Genomic DNA, 26,884 nt, shown 5'->3' on the forward strand with positions numbered 1-26,884 from the left:
ACAGCAAAAACCTTAATTATTTAGTTATTATTTTGATGCCGAATTATGAAGAATCTTTTTTTTCTTTGCGCGCTAATAAATCCCGCTCAAGCAGGAATGTTTATTTAAAAAGTAATCCATTTTGATTTCATGCTAACACTTCATGGGCCCTCTCATCTCTTTTTAAATGATAATATCAGTGTGCGCATACATCTGGCTGACTGCCTTTTGGGGATGAGCAATGTACCCAAACAATCACAGTCAAATATTTTACAACCTTTGATTGTATTTGATATATTAATATCACAGAATATATGTATACACTCTCAAAGTGTGGATTATATAAACACTGTGAGTGTTAATTTGACCTTTTTTAACACTGGCGATTTTGCTGTGTATGCTCTGAAGTGGCTTAAAAACATGATTTTTTTAGTCAGAGGAACCACCCACTGTTGTCAAGTCAATTTGAAGCATTTAATGCACATGCATTAAAAATCTGGAAAAACTAAGATATGTTCAAATAAAGTTTACTTTTTTCTGAGAAAAGGCTTGTAAACAGAAGAATACAGTTCTAAGCAAGGACCATCCTGCAAGGTAAATCTTAGAATGCTTAAAGTGTTTCTTTGTTTTTCCTCCAACTTCTCCGTTACAGCCAAGCTCAGGGAGTCATGCTTCGATCCCGGTAATGTGATGAATGGCACTCGGCTGGGCAGTGACTACAAGCTGGGCTCCACCGTGACCTTCTACTGTGAAGCAGGCTATGTCCTCCAGGGCTATTCCACGCTTACCTGCATCATGGGAGATGATGGTAGACCCGGCTGGAATAGGGGGCTACCCAGCTGTCAAGGTAAAGTCCTTACAGAAAGTTTTCTTGAAGCTTAACAACAAAAAATATTTGAATGTGTAATGAAGTAAACATCCAGTTATGTTTTTATATTACATATCATCAGTGTAAATACACAATTGTCTCTTTTATAGTGATATTGGTTTAAATATGCTTTAAATATCCGCCAATAATCGGCATCAGTTGATAAATGCAAATTTTCACTCTAACGGCTATCGACAGATAGTTTAAAAACATCTGATGATCAGGGCCAATATATCCTGTCAATCAAAAGAGGACAGGAAAATGCAATGAATATGTATTTAGAAAATGTTAAGAAACATCACCAGTTTGATGTTCAATGTCCATATGAATTATTAACAATGTTAAGAATTAAATTAAGAAATATTCATTTAATCTTCAGATTCTATATCTGTATCGGTATCGACAGATATCACCCTGAATAATCAACTAGCAATGCATCTCTATCCAATTTGTCTCTGTGACAAGGTTCACACAGGGCACAAAATAACACTGGTCAAAGTGTGACTATGGTGCCAAATCCTGTCAAATGTGACTGGGAAAAGACTTGTTATTTATAAAAGCAACTTAATAAATAATAAATAAAAAAAGGGTACAGGTAACCTAAAAGTGCTTGAATTCATTCACGATAGATGCTCTTTAGACAAGCCGTGTTAGGAGAATCTCTAGAATTTGTTACACCCAACAGCAAAATTACAACAATTTTGGCCCGCTGCCGCAGATCAAAGGAAAAACATGCTTTTATGTCAAACTGGTACTTCTCAATTCCTCAGTGGGCAGGATCATTTAGGTTGAGATTGGTATATCAAAAACACCATTTTTTATCATGACTGTTTAAGCTATAAACACCAATCAATGAATGTGTGTGTGTGTGTTTGCGCGAACAGCACCGTGTGGAAGTCGCTCGACTGGAACAGATGGGACCGTTCTGTCACCCAACTTCCCCAGGAACTACACGACAGGACAGAGCTGTGTGTATGCCATCTCTGTGCCCAGGGAGTTCGGTAGGTACCTGAAAACACAAAACAGTCAGATTTAACCACATACATAAAGACTGAATACTGGAGCACTGCAGAGCATCATAGACAGCCACGGAAAAAATAAGAGACCATTTCAGAGACCATTTTTCTGATTGTAAAATGTACTATTTATAGGTGTTTAGGTGAAATCATCATTTTCGTTTCATTCTGTGAGTTACTAACAATATTTTGTCACTAAACTTTGTCACTCCTGAGGTTTCATTTTGTTGAAATTCAACAGACACTGATTTGAAATGACGATTTTGAATAGTCTCTTAATTTTTTCGCAGCTGTATGTGCATGAGGATAGTGGCACGAGAGTGGCATAAAACACAGGTTTAGGGCTAAACTGCTTTGGAAAAACACTGATACACATATGAAGTCTGTATGGTTTACATGGGCACTTGTCCACTTACATTTTAAGTGTGTGAAATACTATTCGATTTGTATGACCAGCGAGCAGTTGGAGTGGTATGGATTATGCAAATGTGTACAAGTCTCCCTGTATTCATTTATATCCATGGATTTGCCGCGTCCAAATCAGGAGGTGTGTAACTTAGCAACTAGCTTCCTTCTCACGCTCTTACACTTGAAAGCGTCAAGCCAGAGGAAGAGCTGTCAAGGGGTAAGATTCAGTCTCAGCATCCCTGTGTCACTGTGCATACACCAGACTTTACAAACTTTCAGTCTAAAAAAGATTGACATCACCTTGAAACATCATACTGTAGGTTTAGAATGACTCACCGTAGCTAGCTTAATTCATAGTCATGCTCATTTGATATTCAGGTTTACAGAAGCAAAAGCTGATTTTGCCAGTAAGTTATGTCCCACCGAGAAGCCTCGACCTGCTGTTTTCCAAGGAGACCCTTAAAATGTCTGTAAACAGCCTTTGATTGTAATGTCCAAGCTTCAGACGGAAATTACATTGTACGGTGATGAAAGGTTGAAATAAGAAAACTACTCTAAACTTCCCGGTCCTGGCTCTCTCGGTAAATGAAAGGCATATTGTGCTCTCGGTCCTGTACAAATAAGGCTGTAGGGTTTTGAAGTGTTGGTGTTGAAAGCAGGACAAAAAAGCCTCCTCTTGTAAATGTAACTGTCAGTTTAACTGTTATGGGGATTCTGGACCTCTCTCGCAAGCATCGTTTGCCATTATGTGGCTCGTGCGTGATGTTTCCCCTGGGGCTCGTCTCCGGCCTTTGGACTGCTTGCGCTCTGATGGAAGGTCCTAAATGATATAGATGTCATTTGAAATAAAGCTTTAATAGAAAGCTGACTGGAAGTGAAAATCACAGCTATGCAAATGAAAAGGAGTGAAAATGAATTGTCAGCAGCTGAGGTGGTTTTAGCTTCTGAAACATGCATTACACCATCAAACTCACACGCACGGTGTTAAACCTTGGCACGCACGCACGCACGCAATGTCAAATGCTGTGTAAGTATTGCTTGGCTGTACAATTTGCAACATGTTGGCATTTTCGAATTGGATTAAATTGAATTTTCATTTCTGTGAAAATGAGCTGGCATACAAATCGTTGCAAAGCTTTTTTTTTATATAGAAAAACAACATTAGAATGGGTGTTTGTGTTAGTTTCAAGTAAGAGGTTGTGCCAACGATACAAAAGAATTGTTCAGTGATTTCTATGGATTTTCACCCCAGGTAACCGCTGCTTAAAATCTAGACATGAACAATAGCTCCAATCTGTTTCCCTGAACTGAGTTTGAAGCCATTAGTAAGTGATTGGACTTGCAAAGAGGCTGAAGTTCTACATTTCGGAATAATTAGTAAACCACATCCACGCACTTTCAAAACAATACAATATCCGCAAAGATTCATCCGGCTTGCCTAATTAACATAACCACTTGGCACGTAGGGCATAAGTGGTTAAAAGACGAATAAATGCAGCCTTGGCCAAAATACTTTGCAACACTCAACTGAACAGTTTCCACGTGCTGTTTTCATTAGTCCTGTTTGGATTTGGTATACAATTTTCATCAGTTGTTCTGTTACCTTAATTCACTTAGCAGCTATATGCTCTAAAACCTTGTGAGATGCCTAATGCCTACCATCTAAGGTTGTGTCTTAATCTTCATAAAACCTCACAAATAGGCGGCAATTTTGTCTGGCACACTAGTAATTTGATTTGAAGTGTTTTGCTATGGAATAGTGTGTACGCGTAAAATACATACTGGGTAAACATATTAGCACCTAACCTCCATTTAGAATTTTTTTACATAGCGCATCACAACATACAGTATATCCTACGTTAAGGATACATGGGATGCTGTCTAAGCAGGGTGCGGACACTAAGACTCGAAAAGCCTTTACACCTGAGATGCCTTAACGCAGTGGTTCTCAAACTGGGGGCCGTGGCCTCCTGGGGGGCCCAAGATGGTTCCAGGGGGCCACAGATTTTGTGGTATTTTAGAAATATAGATATTTATCATAAATTTTGTGCAATCAAACATCAGAAAAACAACAGCACCAACCAAAAGAATTGATGTTTTAGCATTGTTTAACTGAATATTTTCTTGGTTTAATTAAAATTTTAAGTTTAAGATTATAAGTCTTTATTTGGGGGGCCGCAAAGCAATGCACTCTACACAAAGGGGGCCTTAACGTGATTTTCACCCAAAAATGAATGTCATTATTCACTCACCCTCTTGTCATTTCAAACCCATATGACTTTCTTTCTTGAACATGAAAAGATAGAAAATGAAAGAGAGACAACCGTTTCAAATCTAGTGTGTGCTGAGCATGTGGATGGTGCTGGGAGGGGCTTTTCATTATCATGCACCTGAAGTATCATCACACATCCTGGCCAAGAGAGAGAGAGCGATTAAAAGCTTATAGTGCCTTGTAGAACAAAGCCTGGTCTGAGCGTGTGCGTTTGACTGGAGATATATATCTTACAGTTGTCATAAAACCTTTTGTTTTGTCGGATATAAAAAATAGAATTGAAATGGATCATATAATCCAGAAGAGTTTAGCCTTGTGCTTGCTGTGTGTATTGATTTCTGTTATATTCTGAAATATAACAGAGCGGTTCTGAATTTAGCACGTGGCTCAAAAACATACATTAAATCTATTCAGACTTAAAAGCAATCATAACGATAACATTGCCATTTTTGTGAGTGCATTTTTGGCAAAGTCGACTAGTATGAGTCCTTTAGAGGCCAATGTGATAATGGCCGATGGCTAATACAGTATAATGCAATTTAATGATAGCAAATAAGGTGTATTGAAAGTTGCCTTTTTGCAAGTGCCTTGTTCTAACTACAAGGAACTACAAGAAACGGTAATCTATATATTTTTTTAGAAGCTGTTATGCACTATATGAATATGATGATCGAAAATCAGATCTGTAATCTGTCATATTCTCATCATTCGGACTTTTGATTTTAAATGTTCACAGAAGGAATCCACCAACGCACAAACGTACGCTCCTCAATTCGCTTATTTCATCCGTACGGCAGAGCTCTGAAGCCCTCTGTTAAAAATGCAGCACTCCACTGCCTTTTTTTAATGTTTCATTATTCTGTCACAAAGAATGATGCCGGCAATATTTCACACAATGACAGGTTTGGTCTGAGAGATGCATTATTCAGTGCATGCACCCCCACCCCATGTTACCGTCGGCTCCCGCCGCCCCCACTGGCCCAAGGCAGTCAATACAAATATGTAGGGGAATCCTCGCTCCTCACAGATGGTTAAGGTCAGAGGAAAGCGAAATTGATGATCTCGGACTGTTAAATATCTGTTATGAAGCCAAAAACCTTAGTGACTAGATTACGGTTTCATTACCGGCCGGCTGTTTTGGAAAGGGTTTTCTGATAGACTTACATGTATAATGTGTTTTTAAGTGTTGAACAAGCTCTGCATCGGTGCTTTAAACAGCTCAGAATAGAAAGCGCTCGTGTTGCCAAACAGCGGTTGTGGTAGACTTGAGAAAGTAACAGCGAGCGACTGTTTAGTGAGATGTTAGTTTTACTTCAGAGCTTTAATTATCTGTTCGCTTGTCTGATTCAGATTTAATGTGGAGTCTTTAATCAGACGAGAGCTTTGTGTTGAGTTTAAATATACGCTGTGCATTGTCTGAGCACCTCTGTGTTCACTGCCGTGAACACTTACTTCCCATGATATAAACACTGGTCCAGACACTTCTGGTTTCGTTTTTTATTTTTTAAAGGGGCCATATGGCACGAATACGTGTTTTTCTGTGTCTTTGGTGTGTTATAAGTTGCCCATGCATGTATTAGACACGTAAAAAAAGTGTCGGAAAAAAAGATGCATTCTCTCTAAGTGCGACTGCTCACCCAGACCTGCCTGAAACACCTCGTGTAGCCACACCCCCACAAATCCACGTCAGTTGGTGGTATGATTTGACTAAGACCGCCCAAATGTATATGCAAGTAAGGTGGGAGTACATGTCAGTACAATTGCTTTGGAACCTGATGTTCCAAATATGGTAAGTGGCGTCACATTTCCGTCACACGCTTGCAGTATTCGACCAATCACCACGCACTGGTTAACTGGCCAATCATAGCACACGAGCGATGAGCTTTGTGAAAAATCTGCGCGTTTCAGAGAGGCGGGGCTAAGAGGAGAGACTAACATGCACGGTATGTGGAAAATACAGCGTTTTTGAACCTTAAATCGTGTAGACACATTGCATTACATCTAAAACAAACGAAAATATTTGTTTTAGCCCTGTCATATCACCCCTTTAACTAATTATTTAAATATATGTTTCTATGTTCAATTATAATTGTTTAACATGTTGATTCAGTTATAAATGTTCTGTTGCTTGTATGCTTTTCAAATCTTTGTGCAAGTGTTAAAAAACTGAAACAGTAAGTTCTTCTGGGTCAGGGTGGTCTACTTTTTCCAATGTGGTCTATATAAATATTTAAATTCATCATAAGGAATATTTAAACACTCTCTAGTACTTTACCTTACAATGACTTGTGTTCAAATTTGCTATGCAGTCATATGAAGTTGTAAAAATAAGAAAAAAAACGCCCGGGCATAAAGATTTTATTATTACCGTGATTGTGAAAGCTATTATAAATAAATGCATACAGAATTCTTAAATAAACTTCCCTTTTGAGTGCCTGAGGCAAGCATTAGGGCAGTTACACTGTCTGTATTTTTTGTCATGGCTGTCAGTTAGAAATACTCAACTAAATAGCTTTTCCCCTGACTGAGTCTGACCTCCATACAAACACAAACACAGTCACAGTTTCGAACCCGTCTTTGACACGTCTCTCTCTTGCCAAGGGATCGCTCTTCACTTTCTACAAAGCTACTATAAAGCCTGAGAGAATTGGGAATTGCAAGCCCCTGAGCCAAAACATCAAAAAGCGGCAGAAGTCAAGGCAAAGTTCATTTACCGGAGAGAGCCAGAAAGCTGAAGAACACCAGGGCTCTATATTATTGTATTTTTTGACTCAAGGCACTTTGGTTCTCTCTTGTAAAATTATAATAAAGGAGGCAGAAAGTGTAATTTCTTGACTTTGCCATTGGCTAAGGGCACTTAAGCACTGTGTGTTTTTAAGCGTCATTCTCAAATATCTAGGAAAAAGCTTCACATTGACTTTGAATATTTCCCGTTTTTAGTGAGCTGCTTAAGATTTTTGACAGCTCTGAGATTAGTTTGTATAAATATATTACAAGACTGAATGTAAATAGATCAAAGCACACTTGGTCTTGTCAGTATAAATGTATTCACAAATCAATAAGTTTGTACCAATACATTTAATGATCACATCTAACTGCTGGGGAAGCTATTTTAAATGTGCACTGGAGGTTTCCAACCTTCAAACTTAGATTTCATCTGTGCACACCAGCAAATTCATCAACGTTACTATAGAATTGATCTTTAGGGTCAGTGCACTCATTTAACATAGTGAAGCCATTATTACTATTGTTCAGATAATAGCAAAGAAGCGAATGTTATTCAGGAAACAGCGAAGGTTAAACGGCAAAGTGCAATATACATAACTGTCATCCATACCATTTGAGGTAAATGGCCGTATATCTAATTGACCATGCAGGGTGATGAGATCCATCATAATTATCTGAGTGCTTCCATTGCCAGAACAGCACGCTGATGCCCTGTAATAGAGCACTAACCTGTCTTTAGTCATAATTGCAAGCTTAAGTATGCACTTTAGAAGTATGCGTGGTCTTATGAGTAAGTTGATAGTTTTGCTGTTGTAGTTATCTGATTCTTTGAGGTAGAAATGCTGAATAAAATAAGTGTGTCAAGACAGAGGTTTTAGGTCAGGGTCCCAGAATGAAGATTTGGTGTGCTCTTATTTTTGACTTGGCAGCAAACACAAGTGCTTAAGTAGTTGTTTAGCAGACTGTTTTATCTTAAGCGTCTTACTGTACACTTGATACAGGGACAGTGGAGGAAACCACTTAACCTCAGAGCAACCTGCTGTAAAGCATTTTGTTCAAGCACACAGTGATAATAGCTCCGGCATTGACCTTCTGCTTACCACCCTGAGGTTTAAACCTTCAGAGCACCATACATTGATAATGATTACATGTTTTCTTTTTTCATTTAAATGTATTCAAAAAAGGAAAACCCAGGATATTTTTTTATTTGGCCATAATAAATAAACATTTTCCAGTTAATGTCAAGCTCTAAAATATTTTATAGGGTAGTTTTTGTGAGTGGGATGGGGGCCTTTGAATGTTGTCGTATACAATAGTGGAGTCAAAAAGGTTGAGAACCCCTACTTTATAATGTAGGCAAGTATTTTATTTTCAAAAGGAAGACTCTGATAAAGTACAGATACTTTCAAATAAACTCCAAAGCCTTAAAGAGATAGTTCACGGCAAAATGAAAATGATGTCATCATTTACTCCCCCTCGTGAATGTTCTTCAAAATACCTTCTTTGTCTTCTGCCAAAGAGAGAAAGTCATACAGGTTTGAAATGACAAGAGGGTGAGTAAATAATGCCAGAATATTCATGTTGGGGTGAACTATCACTTTAAGTATTTCAAAACCTAAGTACTTGTTTATTGTTTTAGCTTTTACTTTAGTATGGTAGTAGTGTTTTGAAAATCTGAATGTGGTGATGGCACAAGTGCCTTTTACATATTGTGTGTTTAGTTTCAAAAATGTTTGAAAGAACTGTTGGTGATCTTGCTTTGCTTGCCATTTAGGTTTAGTTAAATTGGAAGCCAGGTTTTTGCTTGTTCATTTTTTTATTAATGACAAAAATAATCTACTTCACCTGAAATGACTATTTCGATATTTATGGACTCATAGACAGCTGTTTTCCTCCATTTTCTCGCTGTCTCTCTCCAGCAGTGTGTAGATTCTCTGTCCCCACCATGTGGTGAAAAGTAAAGCTGCTGTTTCCCGCAGCACACAGCATAATAGATGGAGCACTCTGTCTGTACTGAGAACCGCTGGGCACAGGTGGCTCTGCATTTTGCTACCTTGCTGTTTTTCTGTTTCTGTCTCCCTTCCTGAATATTGAGTTTTATGATGATTGAGTCGACACAATGGCCTGACGTTGACAGATGTCCCGATGCACCAAAACAAACTATGAATCTGTGATCATACATGTTAGCCATCAATTATTCATACCCGGAGCAAATGTCTGCGAGCCGTGGGCTTATGTCTGCAGTGTGTCATTTCTTGTGTGCAGTGCGGTGGAAAGAGACAAGCCATGAGCCCTCGTGGCAGTATGGGATTAAGATGCGTTGTTCATGCGATGGTGAAGTTAGCAGACCACAGAAAGAACCTTGCTGAAAGTCTTGACATTTTTTTCTTATTTGTCAGCCCAGACTGAATGTTGTGCATCTGTGCATCGCTGTATGAGTCTCAGCCCCACTTGCTTTTGCCTGGACATTCAATGAGCCCCGAGGTTTCTCCTGCCTCAAAGAGATCTTGGCAGATTGCGCGAGAGATCCTGTGGGACTGGGTATTGATGTGTGAGGCGGATGTCCGGCCCATGCCTTCAAAACCAGACAGGTGTGCTAGGAATCAGAGGAAAGACCTCTGGCGTCTAGCTCTAAGTGAGAAGATGCCCCTGAGGTGTAAACCTCAACTTGAGCAACTGCTCTCGTCTGAGTTCTACATCGTTAAGAGACAGAGTCGAATGAGAACTAAGGCACGGAGAGTCACAAGCTCGGCATACAAAACAGAAATATACCACATGCTCCAATCGTGCTCATTAGGTCAATCGTGGATGAAACTATGATCCGACCTGTCATTTCCATGGAAACGGCACATGCCTGGTAAAGCAATGCTGCAAACAGTATCACATGGAAAAGTACCAAAGCGATAAGCTGTTTTCTGTGTTTTTGGGGTTAGTCTTTGTATTATAAGGATGTGTGTGTAATTGTCCGAATGTGAATGACGATAATGTTCCCGCAAACCTTTTATAAAGTTTGAGCTTTGTATTGACCACGTTTAAATCGCATTACTCTCTTATCAGTTTTTATATTCTTATTGAACCTTGTTAAAAGAGGTTACCATGGTATGCTAAGAATGGACAACGGTTGGAATATTACAGTATACATATTCATGTTCTCATTTTGGACAGTAAACCTACTTAGACCCATCTGTATACTGATGTTATTTACATCGATGTTTTTTAATGTAATTTCGATGTATAATTCTATCAGTTCTATATTATAAATGATGTAATATAATTATATAATATATAGTATAATTTTTTATATAATAATTTCCTTCCTCATTTAAAAAATGCTTGACAGACGGCTATTTTACCGGCATCAGAATTATTCATTCGGAACAGAAAAAGGCCCTTCCAAAGATGGAGACAATTATTAATATTATTTTTATTGGAATTTCTTGAATAGATACATATGTTTTTTAAAGGAGACATAACAATACTTTTGTCCATATAGTGTGCATTTTTTGTCAATTCCTGCCTTCCTTTCAAAGCGCAGAATGTCAGTTGTCCTTGTCAACGGATGTCCTTGGCTTGTCGAACGACTTGAGGGTGGTCATTTATTGCCGAATTTAAAATGTAAAGGAATAGTTCACTCAAAACATTGTCCATTTTTGTGTCCACATTTAATATGAATGTAGGATCGAACCTATCAAATGTAGAATGAAATCTAATCGTACGCACATATGTTTTATAAATGACGTCCTTGATTTTAAAGTCCTCGATCTGTCTGAGATCCAGCTGAGACACAGGTACACATGATATTCTTGCTTATTTATAGCTGAATTATTTCTCTGGTTATACACTCTTATCACGTCACAATTGGACACCTACTGACAAATAGGATGGCGCTGATGCAAATCACATGACTCGTCTTTCTCATCTCCTGCACTGACCCCATTCCAGACCTGACTGACGGGGTTATCTGATCCTCTCCAGCTCCTCTGATCATCTGAACCTAGATCTGTGCCTGAGGTCCGGCACGGCGTTGGCATGCCGTGTCGCCTTGATATTATATTTTAAGCAGGCAGGCTTTTAAAGTCATAATGAAATTATATGAAACATCTTTCACAACCCGTTATACTTCTGACTTATTTAGGAATTAAATGGGATATTTGAGGAAATAGTTGGGTGGGATTTGGGTTTAACTTTGGGGAAATTATTTGATTATAAAAGTGCTTGCATATCAGAATGGTCTGCTCATTCCATTTAATGAGTTCTCCAGAAATGTGAGGATGACATGGAGATGAGAATGAGCATTGTTTTTAAAAATTGCATAATTTTAGGTCATTTAGAGAGCAAAATCTTATCTGCTCTATTTTATCCCATATATTTAAATGTTGTGGCATTGGTAAGGGGAAATGCAGGAGTTCTTGCATCTCAATTGCATTACTGTTTTCCAGAACAACTAAAGATATTGGGTTATTGCTTTTTATAATCTGTACAGTATTACGGGACATTGTAATTTAATGTATTGCACATTTCCATAGTTCTTAAAAAGGTTTCATTTCAGTTAGTATAAGCCGATGACCATTTCTTAACCTGAGCTTAAAAATGAGAATTCTGCCATCATTCACTCAGCCTCATGTCATTTCATACCTGTATAAATTATTTTGTTCTGATGAACACAGAGAAAGATATTTGGAAAAATGTAAGCAATTTTCAATTCTGTGACATCATTCACTGACATAGTAGGACACATTAAATGGTAATCAAACGTGCCCCAGAACGGTTTGTTTTCCTAAATTCTTCAAAATATCTCACTTTGTGTTCATCAGAACAAAAAATACAATATTTATTTTCCTACTATGGTAGTGGATGATGTCACAGAACTGAAAATGGCTGACATTCTTACAAATATCTTTCTTTGTGTTTAACAGAACAAAGACATTTATATAGGTTTGAAACAACCTGAGGGTGAGTAAATGATTTTGAATGAATTTGAAATGAATTTTCATTATTGAGTGAACTAGCCCTTTAAGTCATCCTTCAGGCACAAAGCATTTAACCTCAATTTAAGATCTCAATTTATTTTTTTAGGTATTTTATCTCCCTTTGCAAAGAAGCACTCATGACCTGCTGATATATTCACATTGGTTTAAATGTTAAATTTAGTTGTCTGCAAGATATTTGGTTCTAGCTTTCCTTTTTAAAACAGCCGGGTGTCTGAGCCTCTATCAGATGTATTTTTCTGTAACTGCAGGAATGCTATCCCAGCATCCTTTACAGATTATGCTAATAGAAGTAAATTGAAATCATGCCTCTGTGCACCTCAGTTGTCACAGGAAGTAGGTGTGTTTTCCACCTCCCTCCCACTTCCCCCCATTCAAATAGCAAATTGAATCGGGGATCTAGTTCAGGTCCACAGAAAAATATCAGAGAGAGATGGGGAGGCAGGGAACCACAGACTGAGTTTTTTTATTTTTCAATAGTGCAAGTCAAAAAAAGAGGAAAAGGGTGCGAATTAATCACAGTCCTCATTTCCATAGAAGCCAGTAAGCATCTGTCAAAGTGTGTTAAGCGTAAGGGGATCTGCGGAAAAGGCCAATCTTCTGCTGTGGTTGCGAGTTGGTGGAAAAACTGAGAATTAAAGCCAAAGCAAAGCTAAACACTTTTTCCGAGAGCAGTTATTTTTTGTTAAAACCATCTATAACTATGTATGTGAGAGTTGCTTGTCATTTATTCTTTTGGAGCGTATGCCTTTATGATGCATAAAGTAATTGTACTCCGAATGGGTCCAAAGGTGTGTATAAACCTGGCCATGCAATATTATATCAATATCTCAGTCACAATAAAATACTATTGCGGTTGTTTGTTTTGTGTAGAGGGTGCAAAAGTGTGATCCAACATTTTACTCGTTTTTATTTCATCTGCATTGAACTTGGCGTAATTATATTCTCATTCTCATTCAAATATAAATAGATGACACTACGCACGGTATGTTTCCACTCGCTCTGAACTGTGGTCAATTTCCCTTCTAAAAATATTCATGTGAAAAATGTAACTAAAGATATTCGTTGTTGGCATGAGAACATCATGACTTCTGTATCCTCTCGTTTTAACTGTCGGTTATTTGAGGCTTTCTCTTATTCCGTTTTCTGTCAGAGCGTCACGGAGATGCATAGACCTTTTCAGTCGAAGCACCTCTCACATGTCACACACAGATCCAGCTTCAAATGGCATCTTACAAAAAAGGGCTGCAGTGAGAAAGAGTGCAAGGAAGGGCATCAAAAGACTGCGGATGAGCTGTGAGCCTGTGCTGGAATGACTAAACTCTAGCTCCTGAGTGCTGTGTGGATCCTGCTGAGAAACCGCCTCTAATTCTTTGCCAGTGAATACTACTGTAGGTCCCTCTTGTAATTAAAGTGCACTTAAGTGGCTACTCATTATGACAATAGCATACTTTCAGACTTCATACTTCATGACAAAGGAATAGTTGGACGAAATGAACTGAAACGTTTCTCTTGGCATTTCTTTAGTGGTGATCCAATGCACAAAGCTGATGTAAGAGTCGGGTACACTTTTCAAGTGCACTAAATAATGTCCAAGATGAAAATGTGCTGAAGTTGCCCTGACAGTATTTGCAGTAGCATGGTAGACAGTTTATTAACAGATTATTAACTGTACTTCTTTAAAGTACAAAGACCCATTAAAGCTAAAGTCATTGACATACATAATTACATTAACTGAAAATAGTTTTAGCGATAATCTTGCTAAGCGAACCTTTTTCCTCAAGGGTCCCTTTGACGAAAATATCCGTAACAACCGAGACATTTCAAATATGCATGAACTGCTCAGCGAACGTTTTCAGCTTGGCCATACAAAGGATGTCAGCTTGCCGTCATCTTTAAAAGATCTCAGAGAAGCAAAGCAATGCATTAGTGACCCCTGGCTTAATGTAATTATAATGGGTTCAGTGTGCACTACTTAAGCCATGTACATTATTCATATGTGTGGAAAGGGACCTGTCCTTTGTTGAGATTTAAGTAAAGAACTGGCACCAAATCATTTTCTCCCTTCCAGATTGATTTGTTTCTTCTCATTGTCCCGTTTTGTTTGGTTTGATGCATGCAAGCGAAGCACACATTTTTTTTGACATGAAGTGGCAATTGTCTTGGCATCGCCGGAGACTTGGAGATAGGAAACTCAAGAATAATGCATCGAGGGCGACGCTATCTACTCTTCTATTGTTTTTATCAACGGCATAGGGGACGAGTCTACTCCCAGCACGCAAGCTGGGGATGGATTTGATGAGCCATGATTCATTTTCCAGTTGGCTTTTCCAGTGCTCACAGCCACCTTCAATAACAGCTCATTTCAAAACTACCCACAATGCAACTGGGTCTTGGATTTGTTATTTTTCCCCTTTATAAGCCATTGGATGTTTTTCATGGACAGTGCGTTTTAGAAATGGGTTTTCTAATTATTTCGGCTAGTGATTTTACTGACTGATATAACATTTTAATGATGGTCGCTGAACTACAGCTTGTGTAAAATGTCAATTGTTGTCCAGAACTTCATACAGTAGTAGATGGCACTGCATGCAATGACAATAAATCTGTCAGGTCCACAGAATCAAGATCTTTGTACTTTAGAGGTCCAATGTGTAATTTTATCTATTAACAGAAATGCAATGTAATATACTGTACATAACTACTGTATGTCTTCAGAGGTTTATAAAGAGCTTACATGATGGAAGCAGCATGTTTTTATTACCTTAGAATGAGATATTTCTATATACATACACCACAGGTCCCCTTACATGGAAATCGCCTTGTTGTTTCTACAGAAACCCTAAACAGACAAACTGTACAGAACACGATTCATTAACATGTTATCTCCTTGTTTTTGGTTTAATTAAAATTTCAAGTTAAAGATTATAAGTCTTTATTTGGGGGGCCGCAAAGCGAAGCACCCTACACAAAGGGGGCCTTACAACTAAAAAGTTTGCGAACCATTGCCATATAAATCCATTCGATTCATTTAATACATAGCTTAACAGTTATATCTGTGCACTCCATCTAAGAACTCCATTTTGACACTTAAGATTTCTTATAGACATTTTCAATTAATATCACCATGGCAACAACAGGACAATGCCAGTCAGCAGAATCTTTACCCAACTTATTTTCATAAAATCATGGTTGTAATAGCTTTAGCTTTCCTGTAGCTCAGTGGTTAGAGCATGACGCCAACAACGCCAAGGTCACAGGTTCGATCCCAGGTAACACATATTCAAATACAAATGTATTATAGTATCATGCAATAAGTCGCTTTGGGTAAAAGCGTCTGCCAAATGCATAAATGTAAATGTAAATACAGGATTTTGTTTATATAGGTTTCCTCAGATCCCAAAGCTATAGGGTAGGGATTTGTAATGTATGTAATGATGATAAGTAGCATACTAATGATCCTCTCCTAATGATGGAGACATCAAAGCTGTGGACGGCAAATGAGAGTATAACAAGTGTGCCCAATGGAGGACAAAACCAATACGCAGTAGCACTCAGCATGGTACCAAAACATAACAGAGATGTGGCTGCGTGATAGCCAATTTAAAAGATTTAAATAAACATACAGCGTTATTACCGCCGAGAGCTCTCGCTAGTTGTAAATGCACAGATCCAGGGAAGGGAAATTATGTGTTAACTTAATGTTCTTAGTGGCTTTTAAATGTGAATCTAAATGCGTGTAAGTAAAAGAAAAATACAGGAAAATCATGCAGTGCACATTTGCTTTTAGTTTTTCAGACTTTCTTCACCCTGCATCAAAACTTTTTGTCAAACTGTAAAACCGCAGTTTGTCGGGCATTTAGTGTTCAGATTTATTGGTTTGCTGTGAATTGGGGAAACAGATGTTTCATCTTTATTACGCCACCCGATAATTTGTTTACTAGTGCTCACTTCCAATAAATAAAATGAATTTCAAAATGGTCTTTAAAAGGCGGTGAGAGATAATGAGGGCTGTATCCGTGTTGTATGAAGTGTTTGACCCTTGTTATGTCTTTTTCCAGTTTTGTTTGGACAGTTTGTCCTGTTCCAGACGTCACTGAATGATGTGGTGGACATTTACGATGGACCGACGCAGCAGGCCGCATTGCTATCATCTCTCTCCGGCTCTCACTCAGGTAAACGCTAGAAAGTTTCTACAGACCTAACATGGTCACAAGTATCCATTACTACAACTGGATGCAGTAATTCTCTGTTTGGTCTTTCAGAGAGAAAATCTTTGCTAGTCAAAATGATCTAAAAGACAATTTTGAGATGTTTTTTCTGTCTGTTTTTCAGGAGAGTCGTTGCCCTTGAGTACTGGAAATCAAATAACTATCAAGTTTACTACAGTTGGACCAGAAACTGCCAAAGGCTTTCACTTTGTGTACCAAGGTCAGCTCTAAGCTGTTTTGAGACGGAATGTTTAGATTTGTTATTTATACTGTAGTACACAAAAAACTAGACAATCTGCTTCTGATACCCAGAATGTATAGTACTGTTGCTCAGCATTTTAATTATTGAGAACTTTTTAGTGCTGCTGAATGTTTTGTACACATACAAAATTACTTCACGGAGGACAAATTATGGCATTCAATATAATAGAAATTAATGTTTGCATACATTCGCATTCAACCATAACCTCAGATCACATGAAACTTAATTTCCAGAATATGTGATTGATGAGATTTTGTAAGTTAGCTGTTGTTTTGTACCAGTTAAATTCGATGTTACAGAGTTCAAATCCTACAGAGATATTGATTTTTGAAGTATAAACGTTTTAAGCTCAGCAGTGATCGCCCACTCCCATAGTGCATTGCAAATGACATATTGAGTCATTCTCTTGACTCACTCAAAAAATGTAAAAATATTTTGAACAAACTTTCAATATATTGCATTCTGTCATATCCTAACCAGCTGTGAAAATTTTGTAAAGAATGAACAGCTATCAGAACATATTTGGTCCGAACATATTTACTTTAATGTTCAGTCATGTGGAGCAGGAATTTGGACCAAAGAGAGTTCACGGGAGGTATGTCAGTGCAGAAATATAAAACAAGCGATCAACAAAATATCCTCTCATGGCTGGTTAGAACAAAAAAAAAGATCAAATCAAAGATAGTCTCAGGGCTGATTGATTTAGCTTTTGATACTTTATTTTATGCCCATGAAGATAAAATATCTAAGGCTGCTAAAAAAAAGTAGGCGGTAATTGAGAGGCTCAGAGAATATGTATTTTTGTAGGCTAGCCCGGAAGTAAGTGCCGCACTGGTTCCCTCGACCGAAAGCCTATGCATTTTTCCCATAGACTTTTTCGAAGATCGCAAAAAATAATCTCTGTGATTAACATAGGTTTATGATGTTTACACGTTTTGTCTATCAAGATAATCTTTACAAATCAACACAACGTTTGTTACTTTTGAAGCCGAAATACAATCGGCAGAAGTAAAAAGCTAACACGATCCTATAAACAGACTACACTTAAGGTTGCTCGATGTCAACATCACCACCACCAACCCTCCGACAAATATTTCAAACTTTATTAAAAATGTGTTCCCTGGTAAGTAATTACCGCATCTACGTTTTAAGAGATTTGTGCCCATGTTGCATTATATGTGAGCTTTATATGCGCGATGACGTCTAACGTCCCCACCAAAGGAAATAGTCGCTTTTAGCAACTTGTTAGCAATAGCAACCGCCATTTTTAAGAAACCAGACAAGTTCAGAATTTGTATGCAGGGCAAGGCCTGACATTTTATAAGTGATGTTTGTTGTTGATGATTTAGTTTGTAACGTAGTTTCCAAAACAGCTGCCTCGTAGAAATATACTGTATACACTGAACAGTACTGTAAGTTATAAGAGACAACTTTATCTAACATATGCATAAGATACAACTGCTGACTGTATTCATTTCAATTGATGCCAATCCCTTCACAGCTGTGCCAAGGACCAGTGCCACGCAGTGCAACTCTGTTCCAGAACCTCGCTTTGGCAGACGCATTGGAAACAATTTCGCCGTTGGTGCATCGGTGATGTTCGAGTGCAACCCGGGCTACACGCTACACGGCTCTGCTGCCATTCACTGTGAAACCGTACCTGACGCTCTGGCTCAGTGGAACGATACTTTGCCCACTTGCATCGGTAAGAGAGACGCGCGATTGATGTGACCTTTTGTCCTGGCAGACAGGTTGTGTAACCAAGCATGTTTAGCTAAATGATACATCACCTTGAAACAAAAGCAAAGCTGAAGTACTGAGTCAGTAAAGCTGTCTCTCTCTCTCTCTCTCTCTCTCTCTCTCTCTTTTATAATTTTGCTTCAGATCTTTCCCAAACACTTGCTCATTGTTTTTCTTGTCATATTTAGGCCAAATGAAAAGAAAGACACACACACACCCAAACGCTGGTACAATATCATACGGCTTATGACAGGCATCTGCTCCTTCGTGTCAGGCCTTGTTTTATTTCCTGCACCTTCCCGCTAAAGGGTCAGAAATGCGTGATATATCCCATGATTACCTGGGCACACGCTGCATTCTATATATCAGTGGTTAAAAATGAATGACCTCAAAATTGCAGGGAAGTGAATTTGGTTAATAATTTAAGCATCTGACACAGATATATGGAGACCTGTTCCATATCCTGCCATCTCGATCTCTCTTTCTCAATTTCTCTCTCTCTCTTTCTTTGCCCCCTCCTCTGGTTTCTTCCCCAATGTGAGACATCAATCAAGTATGTCCCTTCCGTTCGTAGCTGTTTAAACAAAGTGATTGGCTTTGACCTCTAGATTATCCCCTTGTCCTTGATAGATAGTATCTTACCTAAGCATAGGATAACAAAGACAGTTCTGCCCTGCCAAAGTCTGATAGCAGCCTGTGCTTTGTTATTGACAGATCCAGTCTGTGGCCTCTGGTGCTGCGCTAGACAATAGTTGGCAGGTCTTCAGCAAATAGGAGAAAATTGCTTAACCAGGCTGCTCCCCGGAGGGGGAGAGGCAAAATGTTACTCGCTCCTTTCTGACGTTTCTATGCTGCATTGTTCTTTTAAAGTGCAGCGAAAATGAAAAGGTGCGTAGATGAAAGACAGTGACTAGGCATCTGCCTCAGCTCGCATATAGTTCTGTAAGTGCACTGGCAAGGGAGTTTCATTTGACTTCAGTAAGTGTACTACCAAGGGCAGTTTGTCAGAATGTTTTCATTGTAATTAGACGTTTATTGGCATTTATTATGAAGTAGGTTTTTTGGTCTTGTTTTTGTTTGGAACATGTTTTTACTGTAAACTTTTACTGTTAGTCTAGGAGAACATAGTATGATTTTTATACTTGGGCTCATGGGAATTATTGACTAATATGCTGTGACTGTCATAAGATTAAGGCTTCATACCCATACGCCATGGTCTGGAAATAGGGGGAACGCAGAGGTAGGGCAGAGGGGGCGGAGTCTGAAGAGTAAAGGGGGGCGGAGTTCCACCTCAAAATGTAGATTTCCATCTTTTCTCTATGAAATGGACTCTAAACACTATGCACATTTCACACATAAAGTGGAATTTTTGCATTTGTAGTTTAAAAATACAAAATATGTCCCCAACTAGAGTTCCCACGGGGAATCTCAGTCATTTCTACCACTACATATGTCGTATGACTTTTATACTATACTGTATGTAAATCTATTACAGCAGCAGAAAAAATTAGGAGACCATCGCAAATTTTAATTTAATGACTATTTCTAGATGTATTGTGGTCATTCCAATTTCAACCAAATCAAACCTTAGGAATGACATAAAGTCATCCAACAGCAATGTGAAAGAGTGACAGCATGACAAGACACGTGAAAACTGTGACAAAAATGGAGGTTATCACATTCAAAAAAAAAGTTTAACTTTTCCTAAGTACATGTACAAATATTACTGTTGTCTTGCTTAAAAGTGAACATGAACTTGTTTTCTTTGCAGTATTTGAGGTCTGAAAAAATACAGAGCATCTTTTCTGTTACTTTGACCTGTTTCTCCAGTTTTCATTTTCTGCAAATAAATGCAAATAGAAGCAATAATCTTATTTGAAATTTGGAAGAAATTGTGTTGGTAGTTCACAGAATGAAACAAAATTGATAATTTTACCTAAACACATACTTATTCAGAAGAATTGAAAATAACTTTAAAATGGTCTCTTAATTTTTTGTGGCTGTACTGTACTGTATTCATGGATCTTTTCCATTTCTCAATACCAGTGGCGGTGCTGAAATATATAACCAAAACATTTTTCATTTTGATAGCTGTTTAGCATTTTGACTATGTGAAAACTCTGTTCCAGCTGATTAGAGAACAAGGTTATACCTACTCAGTATCTGCATCAAAAAAGATTGAAATAATTGAAGTCAAAAAGCATCAAGGCCAACTCGTGAGTCATCACAAAGCCAGACTAGATTTGATTATTCATCAGAAGTTGCTTTTGTACGGGCCGTGATAAAGCTTTCAGGTGTGTGTCTTGCATTTACCGTCCACTGAAAGGTAATGCTTACATATTACAACACTCTCCTGTCTTTGGATTTGACAGTGCCTTGCGGAGGGGTGTTGACGATGCGTAAGGGGACTATTTTGTCCCCCGGTTACCCGGAACCCTATGACAACAACCTCAACTGTGTGTGGAAGGTGTCGGTCCCCGAGGGAGCTGGGATCCAAGTGAGTAGAGAAGCCTGTTTGAAGTCCCGTTTCAGAGAAGAAGCATCAGTGATGGAAATGTTAAAACAACAATAAAGGGAATTCTTAATGAGCAATAAATTATGCACGAGGCAATGTTTAATTTAGAAATGATAAGACGTGCAGATCGACAAACTCGAATGCCTGTCTGTATCTTCACCTTGCCTTTGTTTCTCTTAATGCAGTAATGTGGTGCTTTGTTAGTATTGTGGTTTGTTGAATTCCCTGAGGGAATTCTGCATGCTGTGGGATGAGATGGTGCTCAGTAAATTAGCACTCAGTGTCTTTGTTCTTTTGTTCTAACGCTTCTTAATTATTTGCTTTCTTCTTCGTAAATCAGATACAAGTTGTGAGTTTCGCCACAGAACACAACTGGGACTCCCTGGACTTCTATGACGGCGCAGACAACAATGCACCCAGACTGGGCAGTTATTCAGGTAAGGGGTGAACTGGTGAGACTTTTGCATTAAGACATTTAAGCATTTGATTATTTGCACATGGAACATATGGAAGCATATTGGTTGCAATTTTCAATTTGAAATGCAATACGCAAAATGGCAATGCAGTATGTAAAATGACAATGCAATTGTGTATTTAAATATGCATTTTAAATAACAGATGTGCAACATTAAGTGCAAAATGAAAATGAAAATGAAATTCTATCAATTACATTTGTCAGTTCCTACACTAGTTTTAATGTTATTTAGATGGATATTTTTAACGCTCTTTAAGTTGCAAAATGAAAATGCATTCCCCGGATTGAATATATATGTTTAAGATAGTCAAGCAAAACTGTAGCAAAATGAAAATTCAAATGTTATTTTCCCTAAATGCATTAACATTATCAGGTTGAACATTTGGGATTGCATTTTCATTTAAGCATATTAAACCAATATGCTTCCATAGGAACAAGCCTTATCCAATGTTAGCAGAAATATTACATAAGAAGTAAAACACAACAACCCTTGCTTCCTTACGAGAAATTAATCAAATGAAAGCATTGAAAATTCCTCAGCAGAACACGATACCCTTAATCGAGTCAAAGCCTGCAAAAAGTCAAACGGTCTTTAATATCTGGAGCCAGGAAGGACTCGAGGATGTGCATCATGCCGGTTTTGGCTAGCTAATTAATGACTGTGTCTGGCAGCACGTCTAATGGGCACCGCATCGCTCAGCAGTTTATTTGTTTATAAACAGAGCGGCCGCATGAAGTACACTAATGCTGAGAGCTTGTCATCACTGGGCCTTTATTGCCCGTTGGCCTTTTTGTTGTAAAGGGAAATGCGGTAAGGTGTTTCTCAAACATGCAGATTAGAGACCTCCACTGCAGCGCACATATTTGGGGTCTCACCAATCTGACGCCTTAAATTTGTGTCATGGAGTGCTCTGCTAATAAGTGGAGAAGTTGAACCAGGTGTGTTAAGGAGGAGAGATCTGAATCGTTCTGTTATAGATAAACAATTAACTTTTAACAAAACTAATGCATTAACTAATGTTATCTTGTTGTAAAATGATACCAAAGATGTTTTCCGATGCTCAGTGTGTACTTACAGTAAGACATTCTTCTATATAATCTAAACTTGTTTGCTTGGTAATCCTCTTCATACGGTTTCTTATTTCAGCCTCATCTGATGTAATATTAACTGAGCATATATAAATAATCACATCTTTTCATAATCTGTGACGTGCAATCCGGTGCATGCCTAACGCAGTTTCTCTTTTATCAGGGACCACCATTCCTCAGCTGCTGAACAGCACATCCAACAACCTCTACCTGAACTTCGTGTCAGACATCAGTGTGTCCGCTGCAGGCTTTCATCTGGAATGCACAGGTATGGCACCGCAGTGGAGTCCAACAAGATTATGCTATCGATTCCTCTCAGATGAGGAACTGCATTCATGAAAGCATGACTGGAGTGCATTACAATCCAATTGTAGATGGATAATAAATGTTAAACATGTCAAGATACTTAGATGGACAGGCAGGTAGATGGATGAAAAGATGGATGATATAGACGAATGGGTAAGTGGGTGGTTGGATGGATGGATGGATAAACAGACAGACAGACATGTCTCTCTCTACATTCATATAACAAACATCAGCAGTGTCTTGATTTAATCGTCACATATTAAACGCCCTGAGGGATCAATGTATCATCTGTTCTTATTGTATCTGATAACATGAACCCAGCCCAGATATGTTCCATCTTCCCTTTATGGCAAGTAATCAAAGGAAAAACTAGAAATGGAACAATAGGAAGTCTTTGCCAACCAGCTTAATATCATACCAGAATTTAGCCAAGTTATGTGTCTGGCTGCAGTTGCTGAGTCAGACACCTGTTCCTCACAAAATAGAGCCAGGTGTCCACATTTACATCCAGAAAACAGCCTCTCTAACCAAATGTTTTTACATACCAGATCCTCGCCGCTCAGCTGAATTGAAAATTCGGTCGTGTCAGAGTTCCACAACACACATACTTTAGCTCTTATTCCTTAGCTGCTATCCTGTGGATATTACAGTATGAAAAATATTATCATTATGTGTCGACAGCTATTGGCCTGGATACATGTCCAGAGCCTCAAACGCCCACTTACGGAATTAAAGTGGGGGATCGATACATGGTCGGAGATGTTGTCATGTTCCAGTGTGAGCAAGGATATTCCTTACAGGTGAGGCCGATGCATGTTGTGAATCTGATATCTGTGCATGACATGACCCGGTATGACTACCATAACAGGCATGATCGCCGCATTGCAGATTTTTGCTGTTTTTATCTGGCCAGCTGAGCACAGTGCTTTATGATTTGGAGGTGTTGATCTGTTTTGTTTTCGTCTAGGGAAATGCTCATATCACTTGCATGCCTGGACCGGTGAGAAGGTGGAACTACCCTGTGCCGCTTTGCCTTGGTATGATTTCATCAAATGGATCTTGGAAACGTTTTTTTTTACCCCAAAAACAATGAAACATTAAGTGTGTTTACGTGTTGTGTTATCTAATAGCTTCAGTGTACCATAAGTTGCTTTGACTAAACATGCGGTGTCGGTGTTATAGTGTAAAGGAGTTTACAAGCAAAAGGAAATAATATAGGCGACTATAAGAAAACAGCTTAAAGGCATTTACACAAACTTCAACATAGTCAGCATAAGATTTTGCATGTAGACACACTTATTAGTTTGATGTGTTTTCCTTTTTATCAGTAATTGAATAAGAGATGCCACAGTGGGTTACGTTGATGTTCGATTCATTTGTCTGCTCATTAACTTTCTGGTCCCGGCAGCTTTTATTTCATTCAGAACCTACAGTAAAATGCAAGTCATGGCAATTCGATTACGTTATACAATATCGCGATGGGTTATACAGTCTTCACAGAGGTTACTTTTAAAGAAAGCCCTGCATCCTTAATGTTTTTGTTTGGATGCATTTTCCAGTTTCAGCCTTACCCGAGCTAAACTCCCCAGCTCAATAATTTAGCATATTCTACATGCAAAAGCTCCCAAAACTATGACTTTTTAAACATTTGTTTCCTGATGCTTTTTGCCCGGCTCAGATGGGAAAGATATCACTAAGCTCAAATCCACCAACAGTGCTAAGAGCTTTTTTCCGAATGAATAACAAAGTTTCTAAGGCAAACATGGCCAATTACACTTCTACTGTAGTTAGTGTAAAGTCACTTTCCTCTGACATTAGTGTACACTGCAGAACATTATTGTAAGGGTTGTTTTTTTCAAGTGGCACCAAACAGAAGTGAAAATATAATGAAACACAGTTTGTCAGAAAAGCAGGCGGTCCTTAACCAAAATTGGTTGTCTGGAAGTTCTTCAGTGTTTACACTGTTCTTTAAAAATTCCATCACATGAATTCCTTGAAGTTATCTCACCATAATAAGGTAAGGTAAGGGAAAGTATTTTAATTTTGGAAATATTACAATCTTCACCTTTAACATTAAAAAGGTCTCCATGCACTTTGTTACTCCTGTGATGTCTAAAAATTCAAAGTAGGTTTATTTCAACGAGAGATTTATTAACATATGGTGCAGTGCAGTCTTTATTGTGACATTTGAAGATGTTTGCAGTTCACCCACCAGATCATAGCATTAACATGAACAAGCTGGAAACAACAAATAATGTCAGACAGGTTTGGGGTGAAAAGGTTGCTTCTTTGTACAATATCTAGTCTTTTGCTGAGTATTCCTCACTGAGATACAGTGGCTCGAGAGAGGTAGTGACAAATATAGACATTCATTTCTATATTTAAGGATGGCCGAGATGACGTGCTAGACGTCTCTCACTTTAAACTGCACTCAATCCCTTCCATTTCTAAAACGTCCTGTGTAGCCGGCAGCCAGGCTTTTCTGCGAGACCAGGTTTCCTGAGATCAATATGTCACTGATTGCAAGTCTTCCTGTTTATCGTCTATATTGCCTTGGCTCATGTTTGAGTTGGCCGTCCCTTGACCTGCCCAATCCCCTTTTCCCTTCTGTTTGAATGTAGTTTAAAGTCCTACATTACTAATGTATGCATCAACATGATCCAGTCTATCCTAGAGCAAAACTGATGTAATGCTTTTGAACTGGTCCTGTATCTTATACAATAATTTAGCAATGCGAGTCCCATCATTTGAGCCTAATGCCAAATGTAGGGCTGTCAAACGATTCGTCACATCCAGAATAAAAGTTTGTGTTTACATAATATACAGCTGTGTACTTTGCATATTAGTTATGTATTCATAAAAACATACACATGCATATATTTAAGAAAAATATATAATATAAAAATGTATAAACATTTCGATATAATTTAAATTATTGGTACCAACTACATGTAAATATTTCCTAAATATGTATTCATGTATGTGTTTAGAAATACAAACTTTAAATGCACAGTACACAGACATATATTATGTAAGCACACTTTTATTTTGGATGCGATTAATCGTGATTGTTCGTTTGACAGCCTTAGCAAAATGTAAACGAAAATATATCCAAAAATAAGTATCTCTATTGTTTTTTTGTCTCGGATGTTGCTTTATTGTGCTAGATTCATCAAATTATACAAACTAAGACTCTTTGGTTTCTCAGATTGTATTAAATTCAATAGAAATATAATATACCCACAATGCTATGTGGGTCTGTAAAACTAATCTTCATCTGGATATTTACAGCCCAGTGTGGTGGGGCCATGAAGGATGTTAGCGGAGTGATTCTGAGCCCTGGTTTCCCTGGCAACTACCCCAGTGGTCTGGACTGCACCTGGACAGTGACTCTTCCTACTGGCTTTGGTACATGATTGTCATTAAACAGCGCAGAAATAAGCCAACTGCTTTATGACACTCACAGTCTTTAACTAATCATTGTTGAAATGTTGTCTAAGGAATCCACGTGCAGTTCCTGAACTTCTCCACCGAGGCGATCCACGACTACCTGGAGGTCCGGAGCGGGCCACCTGAGACTGGTACGGTGATTGACAGGTTCAGTGGGCCGCAGGTTCCCGAGTCGCTGTTCAGCACCACGCATGAAACCAGCTTCTTCTTCCACAGTGATTATTCGCAGAATAAACCTGGATTTCACATTACATACCAAGGTGAGGAATTTAAATGAAGAAATTTTCCGGTAATAAATAAAAAACAGAATACATTAGATTTATGTAATATTTTATATATATTTTATTCATTTATATATATACATTTTTTTATTTGTCCTCAGCCTATCAGCTTCAGAGCTGTCCTGACCCCCGACCTTTCAGGAATGGGATTGTGATAGGCAGCGACTTTAGCGTGGGCATGACAGTGTCTTTCGAGTGTCTACCTGGTTATTCGCTCATCGGAGAGACCTCTCTGACCTGCCTCCACGGCATCAGTCGGAACTGGAACAATCCTATACCACGCTGCGAAGGTAGCTT

General features: G+C 38.4%; 1 protein-coding gene across 5 annotated transcripts in view; it reads left to right on the forward strand.

Moving 5' to 3' along the window:
* Nucleotides 1-26,884, forward strand: part of csmd3b (CUB and Sushi multiple domains 3b) — a 363,456-nt gene that overhangs the window by 270,987 nt on the left and 65,585 nt on the right. For all 5 annotated transcript variants that reach the window (XM_057354136.1, XM_057354137.1, XM_057354139.1 and 2 more), the window contains 13 exons: nt 632-826; nt 1,732-1,848; nt 16,320-16,433; nt 16,594-16,689; nt 18,233-18,436; nt 20,844-20,968; nt 21,327-21,423; nt 22,714-22,818; nt 23,538-23,656; nt 23,824-23,893; nt 26,148-26,264; nt 26,357-26,566; nt 26,689-26,877. In XM_057354136.1, the coding sequence (XP_057210119.1) occupies nt 632-826; nt 1,732-1,848; nt 16,320-16,433; nt 16,594-16,689; nt 18,233-18,436; nt 20,844-20,968; nt 21,327-21,423; nt 22,714-22,818; nt 23,538-23,656; nt 23,824-23,893; nt 26,148-26,264; nt 26,357-26,566; nt 26,689-26,877 (1,758 nt within the window). The remainder of the gene's footprint in view (nt 1-631; nt 827-1,731; nt 1,849-16,319; nt 16,434-16,593; nt 16,690-18,232; nt 18,437-20,843; nt 20,969-21,326; nt 21,424-22,713; nt 22,819-23,537; nt 23,657-23,823; nt 23,894-26,147; nt 26,265-26,356; nt 26,567-26,688; nt 26,878-26,884) is intronic.

The sequence above is a fragment of the Triplophysa rosa genome, linkage group LG16, assembly GCF_024868665.1.
Source record: "Triplophysa rosa linkage group LG16, Trosa_1v2, whole genome shotgun sequence".
NCBI lineage: Eukaryota > Metazoa > Chordata > Actinopteri > Cypriniformes > Nemacheilidae > Triplophysa > Triplophysa rosa.